At 43.5% G+C, this 20,352-nt stretch overlaps 1 protein-coding gene across 3 annotated transcripts in view; it reads left to right on the top strand.

The window, feature by feature from the left end:
• Cda5 (Chitin deacetylase-like 5) overlaps window positions 1-20,352 on the top strand; it is a 102,833-nt gene that overhangs the window by 79,170 nt on the left and 3,311 nt on the right. Inside the window, exons 5-15 of one of the 3 annotated variants that reach the window (XM_076524838.1) lie at window positions 2,573-2,668; window positions 3,942-4,299; window positions 8,222-8,268; window positions 8,525-8,676; window positions 9,822-9,994; window positions 10,166-10,215; window positions 10,841-10,978; window positions 12,082-12,123; window positions 13,781-13,974; window positions 18,826-19,051; window positions 19,708-19,837. In XM_076524838.1, the coding sequence (XP_076380953.1) occupies window positions 2,573-2,668; window positions 3,942-4,299; window positions 8,222-8,268; window positions 8,525-8,676; window positions 9,822-9,994; window positions 10,166-10,215; window positions 10,841-10,978; window positions 12,082-12,123; window positions 13,781-13,974; window positions 18,826-19,051; window positions 19,708-19,837 (1,606 nt within the window). Of the gene's footprint in view, window positions 1-2,572; window positions 2,669-3,941; window positions 4,300-8,221; window positions 8,269-8,524; window positions 8,677-9,821; window positions 9,995-10,165; window positions 10,216-10,840; window positions 10,979-12,078; window positions 12,124-13,780; window positions 13,975-17,393; window positions 17,620-18,825; window positions 19,052-19,707; window positions 19,838-20,352 lie in introns of all 3 variants that reach the window. The other 2 variants (XM_033469911.2, XM_076524837.1) reach the window with 2 other exon arrangements.

Genomic DNA, 20,352 nt, shown 5'->3' with positions numbered 1-20,352 from the left:
GCTGGGCCGCCTCGCGTCAGCCGTACTCGATTCTTATTGGTCACTGTTTTTCGTTAATAACTCGTTAACGGTGCCTCGGAGAACATTTTTGTAACGGAAGAAACTGCTTCAAATGATCCGAGGAACCCGCCATTTCCCGCACATCGGTGTGCTCGTATAATATGAAGCCGTCCTGAGAAATCTACGTTGCACGCTCTCGATTAATTAAATGCGATTTGGGCGGCCATACGACGGATCAACGTTCTATAATAATGACAATAATAATCAACAGGAGCAAGTGCCTGTGTTACGATAATATGACATCAAGTCGCATAAATAGCAATTTAACAGAAATAAAGAAAAAAAGTGAAAGATGCAATAAAAGATACAAAAAAAGAAAAAGATAAGTTAGTGATTTAAAGTCCAGTAAACCAAAGATCTGTGGAGAGTCAGAAAAGCGTCAATGGAAAAATGTTTAGAGCTCCGACGAATAAATGATTATTTGTTGCCCGTAGCTTCGACTCGACGTTGTGTTCGCTGTCGCGTTAAAATTCAAATTCGCCTGCGGGCACTCGGTTTTCTGGAATTCCCGGGCCCAAACGATCGGAGAAACCTGTTCGAACGACCGAATCTTCGTGGGCGAACACGGGCGGAAAGATCGTCGAAAGTGGGAATAATGAATTCGCGGGTCACGCGAGTCGACGATCGGGAAACGATTTACGCGAGCGTGGATGTAGAGGGTTCAACGTCCGACGTCGGGACACGGTTTAGCGATTAACGATCGCTCGATACTATCTAGGAACGCCGTCTCGGCGACGAATTCCTGCCGTAAGTTACGACCTCGTCGAGCGGATCGAGCGGATTCGGGAACGATACGGGTACCCGGTCCCCGATGACGCGTCGCGATTCGTTTCTGTGTTAGCCGGTTGGGCCTGGGCTGGCCCGTTCGCGCTGAAAAGAGAGAAGGAGACCGCTAGAAGAACGGAAAATATCTGCGGATCTTGTCCGAGCGGTGAACGGAGGGCGTTATTACGATCCTGGCGCGCTTTCGATCTGGACTCGCGCGGTAAAAGGGGGTCGTGCACGCATAACCCTCGAGAAAAAATCGGCTGCCACACCTCCTCAGCGACTCGCTGCGACACGCACCGTGCAAACGAGTTCGCTGGAAAACCGGCCCAGCGCGGCGTCGCCTAACCTATCCGATGCTAACGCCGTGCCCAATTAAGGATGCTCGTAAACTCTACTTGTAACTTGATTCCAAATTCAGCCGGTCTTCGTAAAATCCTCGCAGACCCACGGACCGGTACGCAACCGAGTTTTGATCGTCCGCGGCGATCCACGCGCGATCCGCGATCTCTTCACGCGCCGAGATCCTCCAAATCGAGCCACAACGAGATCCGAGCCGCGACCTTTCTTCGATTCTTTCGCAGCTGGTATTTGCAGATTTATGGTTCGTTGCACGGTCCGATCAACCTTGTTGCGCGTCGTCGATTCTTCGAATTTCATTGCACCGATGGATTTATCATATAAAAAGAATACTACTATTCGAAAATTTGGTGAGCAATCTGAGCACGAATTAGGAGGGAATTACTGTATTTGTTATGCGAAATAGAATTAGAACCGAAATCCATGACCGAAACTCAGTACCGAAAAATAACAGTTATAGAACCGATATAGTAACGGTTCTGAAGAATCGAAATCGATATAAGCCAGAATCGATATATAGCTACTTATAAAATTGAGCGTACACCTACGTTGGCAATGATGATCAGCAGAAAAATAAACAAAAACGGACATTTTCAACAGGTAATCCTTGAAAAGAAAATTTAATATAAACTGAATTATTTATCTATATTTAACACTGAACATAAAAATATTCTTATTTCGTCCCCGCAAAATTGAGCCTACAGATATACAAAAATAACAAACTTAAACGTAATTTTAATATTTTGTTGCGTACTCGATAAATGATTTTAAACGTCTAGACATCGACTCTACTAGTTTTGGAATATTTTTGCAATATTCTTCTATATATTGGAATATTCTTCTACATTTGGAATATATTCTTCCATATTTCCTTAATCTTAACTTTTGCGCTTGACTTACTGCTAAATCTACAATCATTCGATTTTGATTTTAATTCTTTGGAACGTTGTAAATTTCTAGTAAATCAGCAGGTGTCCCAATATTTTTGGAGAGGAGTGTATTTGCAGTCAATGTCACAATAATTAAAACAAGTTCAAGATTCTCTGTCAGCCTTAACATAATATTATGTTTCTGTTGTGTATTGCAAAAATTTATCCATGTACATAAATAAATCAAATTAAAGTGAATTAAGATAAATTAAAATAAATTAAACCAAAATAACTTAAATCAAAATAAATTAAATCAAAATAACTTAAATCAAAATAAATTAAATTATTAAAAGACCACGAGCAAAATGATTCCAATACGTTGAAGGAATTTGCCGGTCGGGAATGCGACAGGAAGCGAGAGGCTCGAAGCGCAACCCGGTTAAAAATAGTCGCGAATCGGTTAGACGATTATAATGATCGGTGCCGGGAGAAGTTACGTTTTGCTTTCGTTTCCGCAGCCATGAATTACAGACGTGCGACTGGCCACGTAACGTGGGATGTTCCGGAGGCGGATCCGCGAGCAAGGAAAGCGAGGAGGATCCTCTGTTGGAAAGGTGAGTTTACGACGTGTTTTCGAGCCCGCCGTTTCTGCGGCGCCGATCGACGCTTCTGCGACAGACCTTGGAAAACCGAAGAGAATCGCGCGACAAATCGCCGCGAGTAACTCGATCCGAGCCGTTGTTGGCTCGTTGCCGAGCGCGGTGAAACGAGCCGGATCGATCGCCGGACGTCCGTCGATTGCGAAACATTTCGGGTTCGATTGCGAAACTGTATCGAGAGGCTGCCCGATGGGAGTTCACCCGCGCTCTCTCGCAGTGTCGAAAGAAAACAGCGGGAGCGAGAGTGGAGGGAAAAAGGAAACGGTGATCGAGATCGAAACGACCGGCCCGATCGGGTTTTTTTTCTTCTCGAGCTGACCCGTTGCGGAGTCCATTCCGGAGCCGCGGGATCGATCAACGATCCTGCTGCACGCGAGGCCACGCCGAGAAAATAGCGCCGATGACGTCAAGAGATCGAACAATGAACGCGGCCCCGATCGCGGACGATTAAACGATTCCGCTACGGCTTGCTCGGGCTAAGCGAGATCTTTCCAAGCTTCGTCTTTGCTTTCCACGCGAGCACTTTCCTTGAGAAATCGGCTCGATCTGCCACCGATCGGCAGCCTCCTCGATCGCGGCGCGGAGACCTCGACGCACCGGAAACCAGAGCTATCCTTAGCCATCCCCGTTATCCGAGAGTGATCATTGAACCGCTCAGTCGTAACATTGAATTCGCGGCGGAGCTAACCGATTACGAGTCGGCTTTTAACGCAGCTCCGCGCACGGTGCCCGAACGACTTAATTGCTTTCGACGTTTTCGTCGAAAGTCAGTCGAAAGGTTCCCATTGCTCGCCAAAAACGCCGAACGGAAACGCGGCGGATTCGTTGTATAACCGAGCCCGGTCCTCCACAATGAACTCTTTCTCCCTCGCGTGCGCTCTCTTCGGCTAGTTCCTTGAAGAGAGCAAGACCGCTCGGAACCGAGCCGGGAACGAGTCTCCTTGTGCAAGGCGAAGTTGAGCAACGAGCCGCGCGCCGCGCCGGTCGCTCATTAACGTATTGTGCGCGAGTAATCGGGGAAAGAGCCGTTACCTAACGCGCACCGGTTCTAATCGTCTAGACGCGGCCCGGGCCGATGTCCTTGCCGATTGCGGGCAAACTGGTCTTATCGAAAGAAAATCGACCACCCTCCCGCCCCTCGGCCCTATGGTCCGCAATGCCCGCGATCGGTTTCCGGGCTCCGAGGCAACGGAGCAACGATCCGATCTGATCGATCTTGTCGCAACAGATCGGCGAAGATCGAGAGCCTGCAAGAGCAGCAACAGCATCAACAGCACCACCAGCAACAACATCAGCAACAGGTGCCTCCTCCCCGATCCCAGCCGCAGCCGAGACGCGAGCAGCACCATCAGCAACGTCCCGTGCAGAGGCAGCCTCTACCCATCACTACCACCCCTACCCCGATTCCCCAGATCACCGAGAAACAGATCAGACAAAGGCAGCAGGTAAGGAATTACCACGAGGACGAGTACGAACCGGCTTCCGAGATCGAGAGCGACAGGCAACAACGGGTCTACAGGGGACAACCGTCCACCATCGGACAGGTGCAACGCGACAGGGATGGTCTTCGTAGAAACGTTATCGCCGTAAGTATGATCCCGATGCGAGGAATATCGATCGAATCGGTGTAAACCTGGAAAGAAGGGTTTTTAAACTGTTTATATAATCTGTTGATTCGCTGATTCTCTGTCAGTCCAATTATGGTGCGGTTTTGTTCTGTATTGTACGAAGGGGTGTTTACCCGTATATACATATATGAGCCGTTTAATTTGAAAGTGGCATAAAAGTCACTTTACCGTAATGAAAAGTGGTGATTTTTTAATGTTTATACGAAATTATTAATACTGAGAAAAATATCAGTATCCTGAGATATAACAAATACAAGTAAATCTTCTCGAAAGTTAGCATCCATATTTTTAAACGTGTTCAAACGCAAACCCTTAAATATATCGACTTAAAAACAAAGTGACTTATGCCACTTTCAAAATAAACGGCTCATATTAGGTCTACCGGGAAGTTCTGTCCGTTTTTGAATCGAAATATAACACAATTTTCGTACATTCAATAATATTTCTTGTAGAATATACTTTCCATCGTTGCTTATGACTTCTTGCCAGCGCGATGGCAACTTGTAAATGCCATCTTTTAATTTATATTCGATTAATTATTGATACAGTAGGATGTACGAGGATTGCTGTTACGATTGTTATTACGATTGTTATTACTTGGAATAATCAAAAATCGAAATAATAAAGATCGAGGGAAATATATTAGGTCTACCGGAAAGTTCTGTCCGTTTTTGAATCGAAACACAATTTTCATACATTTAATAATATTTGTTGTAGAATATACTTTCCATCGTTGCTTATGACTTCTTGCCAGCGCGATGGCAACTTGTAAATGCGATTTTTAAAAAATGATTTATTTTTAGAGGCGAAGAACTCGACTAGTGCTTGGTTGACATCAGCTTCAGTTTTGAATTTTTGTTCCTGTAAAAAGTTTTGCAAAGAGAGAAACAAGTGATAATCGGAGGGTGCTAGGTCTGGGGAGTATGGTGGATGCGACAGAATTTCCCAGCCTAGCTCTGCGATTTTCTGACGAGTCGCCAAAGCAGCATGTGGTCTGGCATTAACATCGGTAGCCATGTTTTCACGATCGTGTCTCGCTTAATAATGACATGAGACATCTTTGTTTCAGTTTATTTAGGAGAGTACATGTGTGTAAATGCAATGATAAAGAGAGATAGTCATATATGTCTCGAATCAACATGTGCATATGGATTGAAACTTGAAGCGACACTATCGGACAGAACTTTCCGGTAGACCTAATATAAATCAATCGGATGAACGCGCTATCTGCGGGTCACTGATCGATTGAAAAAATCCGCTTTTTAACAGTAGATTTACGGAGCACAAAGTACAGCTGCTTTATATTAATTTATGAAAGTAACAATAAGACATTTGTTCTGATTTTTAACAAGTGTTATTGTAACATTTGCCGTAAGTAACATGTAAATTGAGTAAATAACTTACAAATGTATCTTTACGATATGAATAATCGTAAATTAAAAAATTAGTGACCCGCCATTTTGACGGGTTCCATAAATCTAACGTTAAAGAACATTTAATATTTGCAAAACTGACAATAAGATTTTGATAACAAGTGTATAACGAGGATTTTTAGGATTTCACAGAAGGATTCTTTCAAATATACAGGGTGTTCCATAATTATGCTAACACCCGGAAAGGGGTGATACCTGAGGTCGTTTGAAGTAACTTTTTCCTTAGCGAAAATGCAATCCGCGACTTTGTTTACGAATTAGTAACGAGAAACACTGACCAATCAGAGGCGAAATATGTTGGCGCAAAGCGACCGAGCCAACTAGCGGACGAAGCTAAGTTCCATTCATTCGCTCTGCCGCCTCTCATTGGTCAGTGTTTTTCGTTAATCATTTGTAAACAAAGCCACGGATTGCATTTTCGCTAAGAAAAAAGTTACTTCAATTAACCTTAGGAGTCACTCTTTTACAGATGTTAACATAATTATGAGACACCCTGTATAACGAAATTTAAAAGAATTAAATTTGTTAAAGAGGTATTACAGTAATTTCTCCCATAGATGTTTTTACTCGGAATCGAAACATGCGGATATGTGAATAGCAAGGCTTGATTCGTCAAGCCTCGCGGCTCGCCTTTATAGTTGCCGACACCTCGTGAGAGAGAGAGAAATAGAGAGAAAGAGGGAGAGAGAGAGAGAGAGAGAGAGAGAGAGAGAGAACTCGGATCGAACGGAACTCAGTACATTTGGAAAGGCAACGGCCAGCATGCCGGTGTACATTACTATGAATGCATTATAATGCTAGGATAAAAACGACGACTTAACTTTTTTATTTCTAATTTTTTATACATGAAACTTGTTTTAATATATTGGTCAGATTTTTCTAATTCGAATGATATGAAACGCGACATGCTTTAGACCATATACGTAGCAAGTAACTTATGTTATTTCATTAAACAAATTGTAATCATAACAAAAAGAGCATTAGAAAAATATTAAAGGCAACGTTAGTGAAGGTATGTATGTCGTCCAAAAGAAAATATCAGTGGAATTACGCTACTCGCGGGCCTCGATCCGACTGTAATTCTGGAGAGTCAGCGTCGTTTCGATTACAATTCCATGCCATAATGCATCAGAGATTCGGCGAAACGAGTCTACCTTTTTTTTTTTTAATTTTAAAGGGTCATGGAGTAAGGATGGTCGAACGCCGGCAATGAACGGCCCCGGTTGGTTGGATGGATCGTAAATGTGGCAATACAGGACAGGGGCTGGAACCTAAGCTAGGTTATTCTGTGAAGTCAAAAGAGTCCAAGTCAAAACATCTATTTGAATCATATTTATGGCGTCGCAACGGCAACATTCAGAAAGCAATAAAGCTATTACCAAAATAAAAGTCAACTTTTTTATGTTAGTTTTTATTAGGTAGTAGATGAAAACCATCCCTGTAGGCCACGATACTATACAACATTCGGAAAGCAGTAAAGCTATTACCAAAGTAAAAGTTGGCTTTTTTCTGTTAGTTTTTATTAGGTAGATGATTTATGTAGTAGATAGAAACCATCCCTGTAGGCCACGATATTATACAATTCCAAGGACGATACGCCATTAAAAAAGTCAGTCATTAGGTTGAAACAAAGTAATCGCGGTTTTCATCAATAGATACCGTTGTGTTTGTATTGTCATTCTTTTGTTAAGGTTGTAATACTTTTATCTTCAGGTCTGGTAATCGACACGTTTTTAGGTTACTTTAGAAACAAACACCGTGTGGTTTTGTTTTCTGGTAGTTTTCTGTCAATTTTAACATGAAGTGCAAAACATTTTCGACACATTTTACTTTTTTATTCTCATAAAGGCAAGACAGCGGCTGAGGCTTTCAAAGAGTTTACAGGACTCTTTTTTTGCTGAAGTTCGACGAATCCAGGAGAAATTACTGTATACATATGTAGAAATAAATTCAATTAATACACTATATGCGGGTCACAGATCGAGTTTCACTCAAGTCTAACGGGGGGAAATCAATGGATTTTGGAAAAATCCGCCTTTTAAAAAACACTTAATATTTACAAAACTGACAATAAGATTTTGAGTGTATAACGAGGATTTTTAGGATTTTACAGATGGATTCTTTTAAATGTATAACGAAATTTGAAAAAGTTAAATTTTCTAAAAAGGTATTAATACCTCTCCGGCGCATATAGTGTTTTAAATTTAATTAAATAAAATAAAATGTAATGAAATGAAATAAAATGAAATAAAATGAAATAAAATGAAATAAAATGAAGTTAAATAAAATTAAATTAAATATAATTAAATAAAAATAAATAAAATAGAATTAAATGAAATTAAATAAAATGAAATTAAAGTCTGCTCAGGAATTAGCCTGAACTCCGATATCGTTCCTGGCTGAATTACGGCATATCTTAAATTAATCTGTCGTTCACTGTTCCACAGGAGCGGGAGAAGGAGAGCACGCGGGCTCAAACGGAAGCCCACTACAGGTGCGTAAAGTCTGCTAAAAAAAACGGTTTGGTAGTTTTTTCGTCGATTTCTCTTTCGTGGACCCGTTTAATTCGCCCGATGATTGTCTCGCGCTCGCGTAACGTCGATCTGAGGTTTCTTTTTGTGCCACGGACACGGCTATGCAACGATGTAGAGCACGGTTTCCGTGTTCCACGTTGATCGCTTTTGTCAATCGATCTTTAGAGAGCCGAGAGACGAGAGACAGCGCGGATTAAGAATCGTTTGACATTGTAGGACGCAGGTGCCATCCTCGGAATCGCCGAGAGTCGCCAAAATCCTCGCGTCCACCGTATCGTCCGTAATTCCAAAGACGTACTACGACCCGGACCAGAGTTACCCATACTATACGATCTACGACGATGACGTGTCCATTTATAAGGACGATGGTGAGTGTCGATAGAACACGATGATCACACTATTTCTCCATACTAAAAAATTCTCCATTCTTAGAAACATAGAACAACTTATGGATATCATACTGGGCTCAATTGCGTTTTCGCAATTGTCGCAATTGTCCCAAAAATGTCCCGCAATCCGAAAGTGGCGGGTTCCTCAGATCATTTGAAGCAATTTCTTCCTTTACAAAAATTTTCTCCGAGGCACCGTTAACGAGTTATTAACGAAAAACAGTGACCAATGAGAGGCGAGCTCGGCTGGCGCGAGGCGACCGAGCCAATGAGCGGAACTGGGCTTCGTGCGCTGGTTGGCTGGGCTGCCTCGCGTCAGTCGTACTCGATTCTTATTGGTCACTGTTTTTCGTTAATAACTCGTTAACGGTGCCTCTGATCGGAGAAACCTGCCATTTCCGGATTGCGAGACATTTTTGGGACACCCTGTATATTGTAAATAGCACTCATCCATCGATTTCTTTCAATCTTCCACTATACTCTTTCAAACGGAATTTCAGGCGCATTACTTAACCCTTTACACTCCGTTGTTCCCTCTCAGGGCACATCATAATTCTAGCATATCACTTAGATGTCCCCTCTGAGGGAACATTAAAGTTTATTATATTGGAATGCTTTAAAATTGATCATACTGTACACACAAAATTATAAGAAACAAACTGTTGATTTTTTAATGCAAATATATGTTCCTCGATGTCTACAAATTCGTATACATCGAATATCATTATAATATCTTACTTGGTTTCAAAGGTATACTATATTAGTATAATTATTATTATTAATTAAAGGGTTAATATAATTCAAACTAATTAAATGTAATTCAACTTCGCAACGTTATTACAGCTCGCAGAGATTTATCCTATTAATTCAAAAAATTGCGCTTATTTTCTTTTCCTTTTCTTCGTTTCTTTTTTTACTTTGACTCTGTATCTAGTCATTCTAAACCTCTGCATTTTGTATTTCTTTTCTGTAATTTCATAACTAATGAGTAACTTCCAGTACATGTTCAATAAATACATAAATAAATACATAAATAACTAAGTAAACAAATTTTCGCCGAGATTCGAAGCACGCTGTTCCCCTCGCGCTTCCCGCGTCGTTTAACGCGCCCGATTCTCGAACAGATTACAACCAGTACACCGTGAACCAATCGGTGCCGGTTCAGCCGAGCGTCAAGATCAGCGAGGTGAACACGAAGCAGTATCAGAAGCCGAAGAAGGTGGCGGTGAACGAGGCGGACAAGTACAATCTGAACCAGGACGTGACCGTGCAGGACTACGACATCTACGAGAACCAGGTACTTTTGTCCTGTAGAACGCGGTCCTCTGGTGGCGAGGGCGACCCTCTCCGTCCATATAGGACACATCTTCCGTTCGACTCGACCACCAGAGATTTCGCCGCGGAATATCGAGCCACGAGTTACAACACCTGTCTCTGTTTTCTTGTTTTCGTATCGAACGACTCCTAGGCGCAGCTGAACAAGAACAAGTTCCGCATCAACGAGGGCCAGTCGTTCAGGTGAGAAGTTTCTTATTAATCGAGAAAGGTCCTCTGCCGCGGTCTCCGGACGGGCCCCGCGTCCAAGAAGAAAGAAAGGAGCGATCGCGCCGCGACGGCTCCTCGAGCGTGAACCGTTCCGCGGGACAAGAAAATTGCCGAGAGCCGATCGGCGAGGCGCGCGATCGTGCACGCGTTGTCGCCTCGAGCTTTCCTCGGCCGCCTTTCAGCTCGGCCATTCCCGTCAATTACGACCCGCGGAAACGGACGGTGCATCGGTGCATCCTCGCGGACGTCTCGCCCGGGCGCTGGATCACCCCGATCCGTCGCGTCGCGTCGGACGCACGCGTCGCCGCAGGAGTCGCGATCACGCGCTTACGTAAAGGCTCGTAAACGGCGCCGATTTATCGTGCCGATCGACGTTAAAAATAGTCCCCCGACTCGCACTGGCCCGGCTGGTCTCTCCCGGCGACCAGCTGTTCCTTGAAAGCCCGTCGCTCGCTTTCCGAGAATTTCCTTCGTTTCTTAGCGGCGGCGCTCGCTGAAATTTCACTCGACCTTTCTCGCGTGACCGCGTGTACGGTCCCACGGAATTCGAACGAGACGGAGGATTCGATCGGTTAATCGGGAGTCGCGTGTCCTGCAGGCCGAACGTGCTCAGCCACCCCGTTGTCCACGTGACCACGCCGAACGCTATCGTCGACACGTTCATTCCGCTGACAACCACCACCCAGCCGCCGCCTTCCACCACCAGCAGGCCTTACACGGTCAACGCACCCGTCAGGTACGCTATCCGATCTTTCTCTCTTCCCTTTTCGTCTTTTCGCGTTGCGTAATCGGCAGTCCGCGGATTTTATGCATTTATGGCAAAATCGAGCAGACGAAATATAAAATTCCGACGATATATATATGAAAGAATTCAATAATATTATATACATATATATATTTATTTTATTATTTTATATATAAAAATATAATATAATATTATTATTATATTATATATAATATAATATATATAATATATTAATATAATATAATATTATTATTATATTATTATTAATATTATTAATATTATTAACATTATTATAATATTATAATTATATTATTAATAAAATATATATATATATATACATTTTATATATAAAAAATTCAAGTTTATATATTACATAATAGTATGTAATAATAGTATGTAATATAATATATAATAGTGTAGTAATTTCTCCCTAATTGTCCTTCAGCTTGCAAACAAAAATTGAACAATTTGGGAAGAGGCGATACGATTATTCCAGCCTTGCACCTCGTTTTCATAATTGTTGACAATCGGCAACTATAAGAATGAACCGCGAGCCTCGAATAATCGTATCTCCTCCTCTCAAGTTCTCCATTTTTGTTCACAAGCTGAAGGAAAATTGTGGATAGTTGTTTACTCAATGAGCTTGACTGAGTTTATTAGTTAATGGGCCACATTTAATATATGATAGTTAGAAAAAAATAAAATAACAAGAAAAAGGTGATAAAAAGTAAAAAAAAAAAGTATGCTACAGTAACATTTTATTACATTATTGCACTGGCCACAGGAGCATAAATAAAAGTTTAGAAAGCGAAGAAAATCTGGTACTTAAAAAAAAAAAGAAGAAGCGATAAACACCGCATCTCCATACAACGTGAACCACTGTGCGTCGTCTCCGGCAACCAAGACCCGATTTCGCTGCTCTCTGAATACCGTAAAACGAAGCCGGACTCGCTTTCTCCCGCTGCTGACGCGGGAGGACATTTTCCCTTCGCTTCCCGCCGGAAACGCCGTCGATTTTTCGTTTACCCTCGTCCCTCTCGCGTTTCCTCTTCACCGCGGCCGCCGTCTTTAATTCTTTCCTGTTGTTCCAGCAGCCGTGGACGCCCGCAACAGATCCATCGCGGCACCGCTCCTCCGTAAGTACAAATTCCGACGGTTTATTCGCCTCTCCCCCCGCCGACCGGTATTCTAATTGCCGCGAAAAATGTGGATCTCTCGATCGGTTTATCTCCGCGAGACCGCTAGAAAGTGAAACCGCGGTTCTGTTGGTTTCGTTCGGGGCGGGATCGAGAGCGCCTTACGTTATCCGCCAAGTAATCGGTGAATTAATCCGACAGGAAGCAGTCCATCCAAACACCTTCGAATTCTTTTCTCGCCGCTATCGTAACGGCTAATCTGTCTAGCGCCGCGAGTGTCGCTTCGAGAGGTGAACGAACGTTACCCGTCAAATTAATGCAGCTAGAAAGTTAATTGCCCGCGAGCCAGGCGACCGATCGCTCTTAGACGAGGCGAACAATCGATCGGCCGACGGAATAATCCCGGGTACCGCGATCTTCCCCGAAACGGAATTGAAATCGTCGCGGTCCCGAGCAGTGTTGTCACCGATACCGCATCATATATAATGATAATATATATATAAATATATAATATATAATATATAATATATATTTATAATATAAATAATCATATATAAATATATATCGATACCTATCGATATCGGTTCACAAATTTCGAGTCAATACCGAATTTTATGTGTCCGATGCTCGTGCGGGAATATCGATACTCGACTGATGCTTCTACAAGAACGGAAGTTGCCATTATACATAAATATTTTCTGACGAACGACAATTCGCGGAGCATCAAACGAGTGTATCGATACTTTCGGAAGCTATCAAAGAAGCTTCGATTCAATACGGTATTGATTCGGTATCATTTTAACACTTTAATGGCCGCACGTCTACGCAGTCAAACGTCGCCAGGGGCCGGTAATATTTTTGAAGTATTCATTTAGAGAAACTTTATGTAAATTCGTGAAATAATTCAACATGTGCGAACATACACATAACACGAAAAAAGACAAGGACAACAATAACAAGACGTTTAATACAACAAATTTAATATTTTTCCTTTGTGGGATAATTATTAAAACACCTACATAATTATTAAAGCATCACACGCATGTTGTCCGAGCGACCATTAAAGTGTTAAGAAGCTTCGATACTAACAAGTGATACCAAGTACAGTAAATTCTCCTAATTGACAGGAGATACGATTATTCGAACCTTGCTGCTCGTTTTTATATTTGTCGACAGTATCTCCTCTTCTCAAATTGTCCATTTTGGTGTACAAACCGAGCGTCAGTTAGGGAAAATTTACTATAAGAATTTACCTAAAATTTCGATACACGTCGATACCTGCTATCAAGTACTATGTCATCTAATTGATTGAATATCGTCAATAATATCAATAAAGTAAATTCTGCCTAATTTACGCTCAACTTGTATACAAAAATGGACAATTTGGGAAGGGCAGGTACGATTACTCGAGCCTTGCTTCACGTTTTTATAGTTTTTGAAAAACAATAACTATAAAAAGGAGCCTCAAGGCACGAACAATCGTTTCTCCTCTTCCCAAATTGTCCTTCCCAATTAGGAAGAATTTACTGTATCGATTCCATCGCTAGTCCCGATCATGCTCACGCTCGAGAACGCCCGGGATTTTCGAATGTCGACGTATTTTGCGGCTGGCAGAAAACTAGGATTCCGTGACACCTGGGTGATCTGTGGGTTCCAGGCGATCGCGGCCGACGCTGAAGCCGTCGACGGAGATCGTGTCGAAGGCGCAGGAGTTCATCGACATCTACAGGTACCCGCCGACCAGGCCGTTGCCGATCTACCCGACCCCGCAGGTCGACAAACCCGCGGCCAAGTGTCGCAAGGACGTCTGCCTGATTCCGGATTGCAGCTGCGGCGGCATCGACATTCCAGGTGAGCCGTCGCGCGGGGACCCTCGTCCGCGCTTCGATTCGGTCGAGGAGCTTTGGAAAAGCGACCAAGGGTCTCGTCGCGCCGTTTAGGATGCCCGCGGAAAGGCGAGGGGTGACGCAAGCGAGCGGTGCTCGCGCCGCGAATGTTAAGTTCGAGCGGTCGCGAAAACGGTTCGGCAGTCGTCGCCGCCGACGCTTTCTCCGATTCTAACGTTACACGAGCGACAGTGAAACAGATCCGCTATGCCGGTGGCGATTTCGCGCGTACGCTCGTCGAAATCGAAAGCTCCGCCCGTGACGGGAATCGAAAGAGCAAGCGTTTCCGGTCGGTGCCGCGTGACGACACCTCGGCTTCTCCGTTCTGGCAACTCTACCGGAAAGTTTCCTTCGGGTTCGACGGTATTCAACTCGGCCCTCTTTGTTATTCGGCTATTTGGCATATTAACACGTTCCGTGCCACGTGTACCATCGATGGTACACGCTTGCATGTTTACTTAGTGAACTGAACAAATTGTTTACAAGAAATTTAGAACCGAAGAATCAATTTCCACCGCAAGAATGGGCGTTGATAAGTTTTTGTTACGTTGTTATGTGTACGAGAATTAATAATTGCACGTAATACATCAAGTTTTAGTAAAATATCAAAGTGTGAAGATTCGAGTAAAAAAAGCTCGGCACGGAACGTGTTATGGGTGCGTTTCAACACTAGAGCTAGCAAACCGGTCAAAATCACTGGCTTCTGATCTTTTCTTTTACAATTTCTGATATCGTAGGAATATTTTTGTTGCAAAATTTTTATTCGAACTTTTCTCCATTCGTGCATATATTATAATAAAAGTCGTGCATAAAATCTATGCGTATTAATGAGTGCATTTAAACACTAGAACTACCAAACCGGTCAAAATCACTGGCTTCTGATCTTTTCTTTTACAATTTCTGATACCGTAGGAATGTTTTTGTTGCAAAATTTTTATTCGAACTTTTCTCCATTCGTGCATATATTATAATAAAAGTCGTGCATAAAATCTATGCGTATTAATGGGTGCATTTAAACACTAGAACTATCAAACCGGTCAAAATCACTGGCTTCTGACCTTTTCTTTTACAATTACTGATACCGTATGAATGTTTTTGTTGCAAAATTTTTATTCGAACTTCTCCATTCGTGCATATATTATAATAAAAGTCGTGCATAAACTAGAACTACCAAACCGGTCAAAATCACTGGCTCCTGATCTTTTCTTTTACAATTCCTGATATCGTAGAAATGTTTTTGTTGCAAAATTTTTATTCGAACTTCTCCATTCGTGCATATATTATAATAAAAACCGCGGGTAGTTCAAGTAAATCCAGCCTTGTGATCGTTATAAAAGGATGTGCTTTAATCGCGTTTAGGACTAGTGTTAGTTCTAGTGTTAAAGTGCGGATGAAATTTTGATAAACTCACCGCTGGAACGAACACAGGCAGATTTGTATTATTCGTTCCGGCACGGAACGTTTACGAAACGGTTTTGCTCGGGCAAGCATTATTGCGGGTAAAGTGATTCAACTATTTATATACCTGTGGCTACAAGAAAGAACGCCGATGTTACATGTTTTCACTTCCAAGATATCGTCGCCTAACACTAGATTTACGGAGCACAAAAAACAGCTGTTTCATGTTAGCTTATAAGACATTTATTCTGACTTTTATCGAGTGTTATTGTAACATTTGCCGTAAGTAACATATAAATTGAATAAATAACTCGTAAATGTATCTTTACGATGTGAATAATCGTAAATTAAAAAATTAGTGACCCGTCATTATGACGGGTTCCGTGAATCTAGTGTTAAAGTTCTGATGCTGAAGTTTCAAATTGTATCATTTCGTTTTCAACTCTATAGAATTTGTTTCCACGATGTTTCTTTTTCCGTTAAATGCGCGAATCCTATATGCTACAGTTCAATTAATGCATTAATCATTTACGCCCCTATGTCGAGTCAGACTCGACATTGACTTTTGCATTAATAGTTTATTTTCATGCTTCGCATTATATCCATAAATAAATTCCACAATTACGCGGAACAATTGCAGTATTTCTAGTGCTAGTTAAGTTGCAAAGGATTGCGTTATAACAAATTCTGACATAAAAGGAAGAAAATACTTTGGAACACAAAAGGTTAATTTAAATTTTGTAAAATTGTGACTTTCAGAATTTTTCCTTATAGCCACAGATATAGCACCGTGAATCGGTTCGAACACAAAAGAATGTTTGGCTGAAACTACACGTGAATAATGATGTACTTTAGTTCAGGCAGAAACTTGATTTTCTTCTCGATCATGCATTAATTGTTTCAATGCTGTCCAATATTCTCCGTGAACAAATATGTTCATCTTAAATGAAATAAAATAATTTGTTTGATTAAAGTTCTTTGTTTCCATTTTACAAGCAACAAACCAATATTTTCTTTGTTTACTATATAACTTCTTCTTTATCCAATAATAGTGCTATACAGTATAGATCTTCTAAAGATAAATGTGGAAACATTTTTAATCGACAGTTAATCTATGAAAGATTTTTTACGACTGACTATTCCGGAACTTGGATTACTGGTATAAATACTAATAATAATAATTTGCCTGAGTCAAATCGTGCCGTGAACGTTCTATATAAACTATAAATAAATATAATATATAATATATATATATATATATATAAGTATAATATATCATACTTATATTATATAAATATAATATATATATATATATATATATATATATAAGTATAATATATCATACTTATATTATATAAATATAATACATATATTATAAATAAATCCGAACGAAATATATAAATCGAGCCTAATTCGATTCGCGCCGGCTGGAGAATCGAACGGAACATCCCGTGTTCGAATATGGCCACCTGCGCGGCCGATCGCCCACGCAAAATTGTGGAAGCGGAGGATCGTAATGGGTTGCCCGGGAACACGCATAATCAATTAGGATGAACGGCGCGACGAGTCACGATAATAGTATTTTCCCGCGGGCGAGCGAAACGCAAGCGCGACGCCGCAAGCTCGTTCTGAACCGGCTGGTCCTGCGTCTGGAGAGGATTGTGCAACCGTACACCTCGCATAGATCATCCGGAAGATGCTGTCCGAGCGTCGGACGACTCTGCCTACGTTTCGGTTTTAATTGTGCAACGGATCAACGTGTTCGCATCTCGCGCTCGGCGAGGCTGCGGTAGTCTCGCTGTCTATTGTTCGCGAAGATTCGCGGCCGGTTGACCGAGGAGGAGCCGCGAGAAAGCGCATCTTGGAGGAAACTCCAGGAAACTCCGGTGGGAATCGGTGTCCCTCGGGGACCAGGCAAATCGACGGGTCCTGGCTCGGGTAACCGCGATCGACGCCGGTTGATCGCAACGAATCTCGTGCATTCAGGTGGGATCCCGGCGGAACAGACGCCGCAGATCGTTCTGCTGACGTTCGACGACGCCGTGAACGATCTGAACAAACCGTTGTACGCCGATCTGTTCGAAAATGGCCGAAAGAACCCGAACGGGTGCCCGATCGCGGCCACGTTCTACGTGTCGCACGAGTGGACCGATTATAGCCAGGTGCAAAACCTGTACGCGGACGGCCACGAAATGGCATCGCACACCGTCTCGTAAGTGTCAACGTTCACCAAAACGGGGAACCTAGGAAACATGTGTGTCTAACGTGTCTATTATACGCAACCAGCACCCCGCCGCTAATGCTCGTTCGTTCAAGCGCGAACGTTAGGTCCATCGATCGTCATCGCCTGCGCATCTATACTAAGACTAACGTTCTCCATCTGGGCGCAGCACCGACTTCCGCTGTCGCTACCATTACGCGCGCGCGTTCTCTTATCGAAAGTCGATCCGCGCTCGGGAGGTTGCATCGATATCGTCGACGAAAATCGGACGCATCCGTCGCCGGTGGCTGGGAAGATCGTGGAGAAAAATTGCTTCGCGGCGTCGATGCGACCGGTTCCCGAGAACGGAGAAGGCTCTCGATCGAAGGCGATCCTCTGGTTCCGCGAGGTGTCCCGCGGGAAAACGTGCGCTCGCGGAAGTGGAATCGAACTGATTTCAAAGTCAAATCCTATCGCCGGCCCGGTACATTGTTCTCGACCTGCTGAGAACCGGCTCGCCGAAGAAAGCAGATCAGATGGTATCGCGCGTGCCGTCTCGTTTGTCGCGCATCGGAGCGTTCGCAGAAGCGACGCGTTTCCGGAACAAATTGCGCCGCTTCCGTTCCGGCCGGATTTCACGGGGGCCACACACGCGCAATTAGAGAAAACGCCGAGGATCTCGCGATAAAATAGTAATTGCGAGCCGCGCGGCTGGTGAAACGGAGCCCGGCGATCGGGAGATGAACGATGACACGGGTCGCGAGTTTCGTGTCGCGGGACTGGAACCGCGAGGCGGTTTCACCGGCCGCGTGCTGCCTGCCGCACCTGTGCCGTATACTAATGGCGCGTACTAACCGCAACTTTTCTCTTTTCTCTTTCTCTCTCTCTCTCTCTCTCTTTCTCTCTTTCTCTGGTCGGCTCTCTTACTCTCTCACTCTCTACTCGCATCACTCGGTCATCCTCGCATTCCCATCACGCGTCACACTCTAATCCATCGACGGACACGAACACGCGAACCCGAAAACTCTCGCACGGTTACGACTGGACGTTCGGAACGTTTGCACACACGCGCACACATACGAACGACACCACTTGTAACACGAACGACGCAAACAACACGGACGACCATATCGGGAACGCTTTTCCCACGCATCCGATCCTCGCGACCGCACTTCCCTCTTCCCCGGCATCCGGAAACGATCCCGAAAAAAACCACAGGTGACTACCTGCCGGAGGAGATACCGCAAATCGTTCTACTGACGTTCGACGACTCGGTCAACGACCTGAACAAGGGTCTCTACACCGACTTGTTCGAGAAGGGACGGAAAAACCCGAACGGCTGTCCCATCTCGGCCACCTTCTACGTCTCCCACGAGTGGACCGACTACAGCCAGGTTCAAAATCTGTACGCCAGCGGCCATGAGATCGCCTCCCACACGGTCTCGTAAGTAAACCATCGAGCCGAGAGCTTTCGATTCTAGGGAGCGTCTCGGAACGAGATACAACGACTCGACACCACCCCCGAATCGATCGTAATCGGGCGCCGCGCGTCGCGCACACCTATTCGACGATCGCTGATCATCAATCGTTTATCATCGCTCCATTTACCATTGAGCAATCGCTTAATTACCGGTCGATCGCAATCGTTCACGCTCCGCCGCTCTGCCGCCGATCAATCCGGATCGATCGGCTGCTAATGCAAGCTTGGCTACGTCGCGCGTCGGTTCGATCCGAGGCACCGGCAGCTCGATCGATCGGATGTCGCCGCTTCAGCACCTCGCTGCGGGCCAGAACGCCGCGAACAATCCGGGGAACCGGTCACGCGGCCGCGGAAAAAATCGGCGCCGTTATCGATCGAAGACGCAGCTCGCGAATCGAGCTACGGTCGCGGCCCGCGGTCCTAGAAACCGCCGATTCAACGTTCGCGCAACTTTCTTTCGCGACCGGTCATTCGCGACCGGTTGAGATCGTCGCGATATGTTCCCGAGCCTTGTGAACTTCGACCGGTGCCTCCGAGTTCTCCGAGTTCTGGCCCCGCGATCGCTTCGAACCTCATGCCGAATCGTGGACGGGACGATGAATTGCCGGTGATGCGAACAGGCACAGCTTCGGCGAGCAGTTCTCTCAGCGGAAGTGGGCCAGGGAAGTTGCCGGTCAACGCGAGATCCTCTCGGCCTATGGGGGCGTCAAGCTGGAAGATGTCAGGGGAATGAGAGCGCCTTTCCTATCGGTGAGCTTTGAATTATTTTTTGTGCGAATGAAACCATTGCAACTATTTCCATTTTATTAATATTTTATTACTATTACTATTATTATTATTATTATTATTATTACTATTATTATTATTATTATTATTATTATTACTATTACTACTATTATTATTACTATTACTATTACTATTACTATTACTATTACTATTACTATTACTATTACTATTACTATTACTATTACTATTACTATTACTATTATTATTATTATTATTATTATTATTATTATTATTATTATTATTATTATTATTATTATTATTATTATTATTATTATGCTGAACTTTTCTGGAGAAATTAAAATAATTAACCCTCGCAGTACCGGCGATTGGGCGTTCACGCGCAGCCCCACGATCTTATGTACACAAACATTTTGAACTAAAGTTTTGTTATTATTATCATCATTATTGTATTATTGCTGTTATTATTACTATTATCTTACCGTACTCTTTTTACATGGTAATTACATTAGAACATCGGT

Source organism: Megalopta genalis, chromosome 10 (assembly GCF_051020955.1).
Source record: "Megalopta genalis isolate 19385.01 chromosome 10, iyMegGena1_principal, whole genome shotgun sequence".
NCBI classification, from domain to species: domain Eukaryota; kingdom Metazoa; phylum Arthropoda; class Insecta; order Hymenoptera; family Halictidae; genus Megalopta; species Megalopta genalis.
This window is presented reverse-complemented; position numbering and strand designations above follow the sequence as displayed.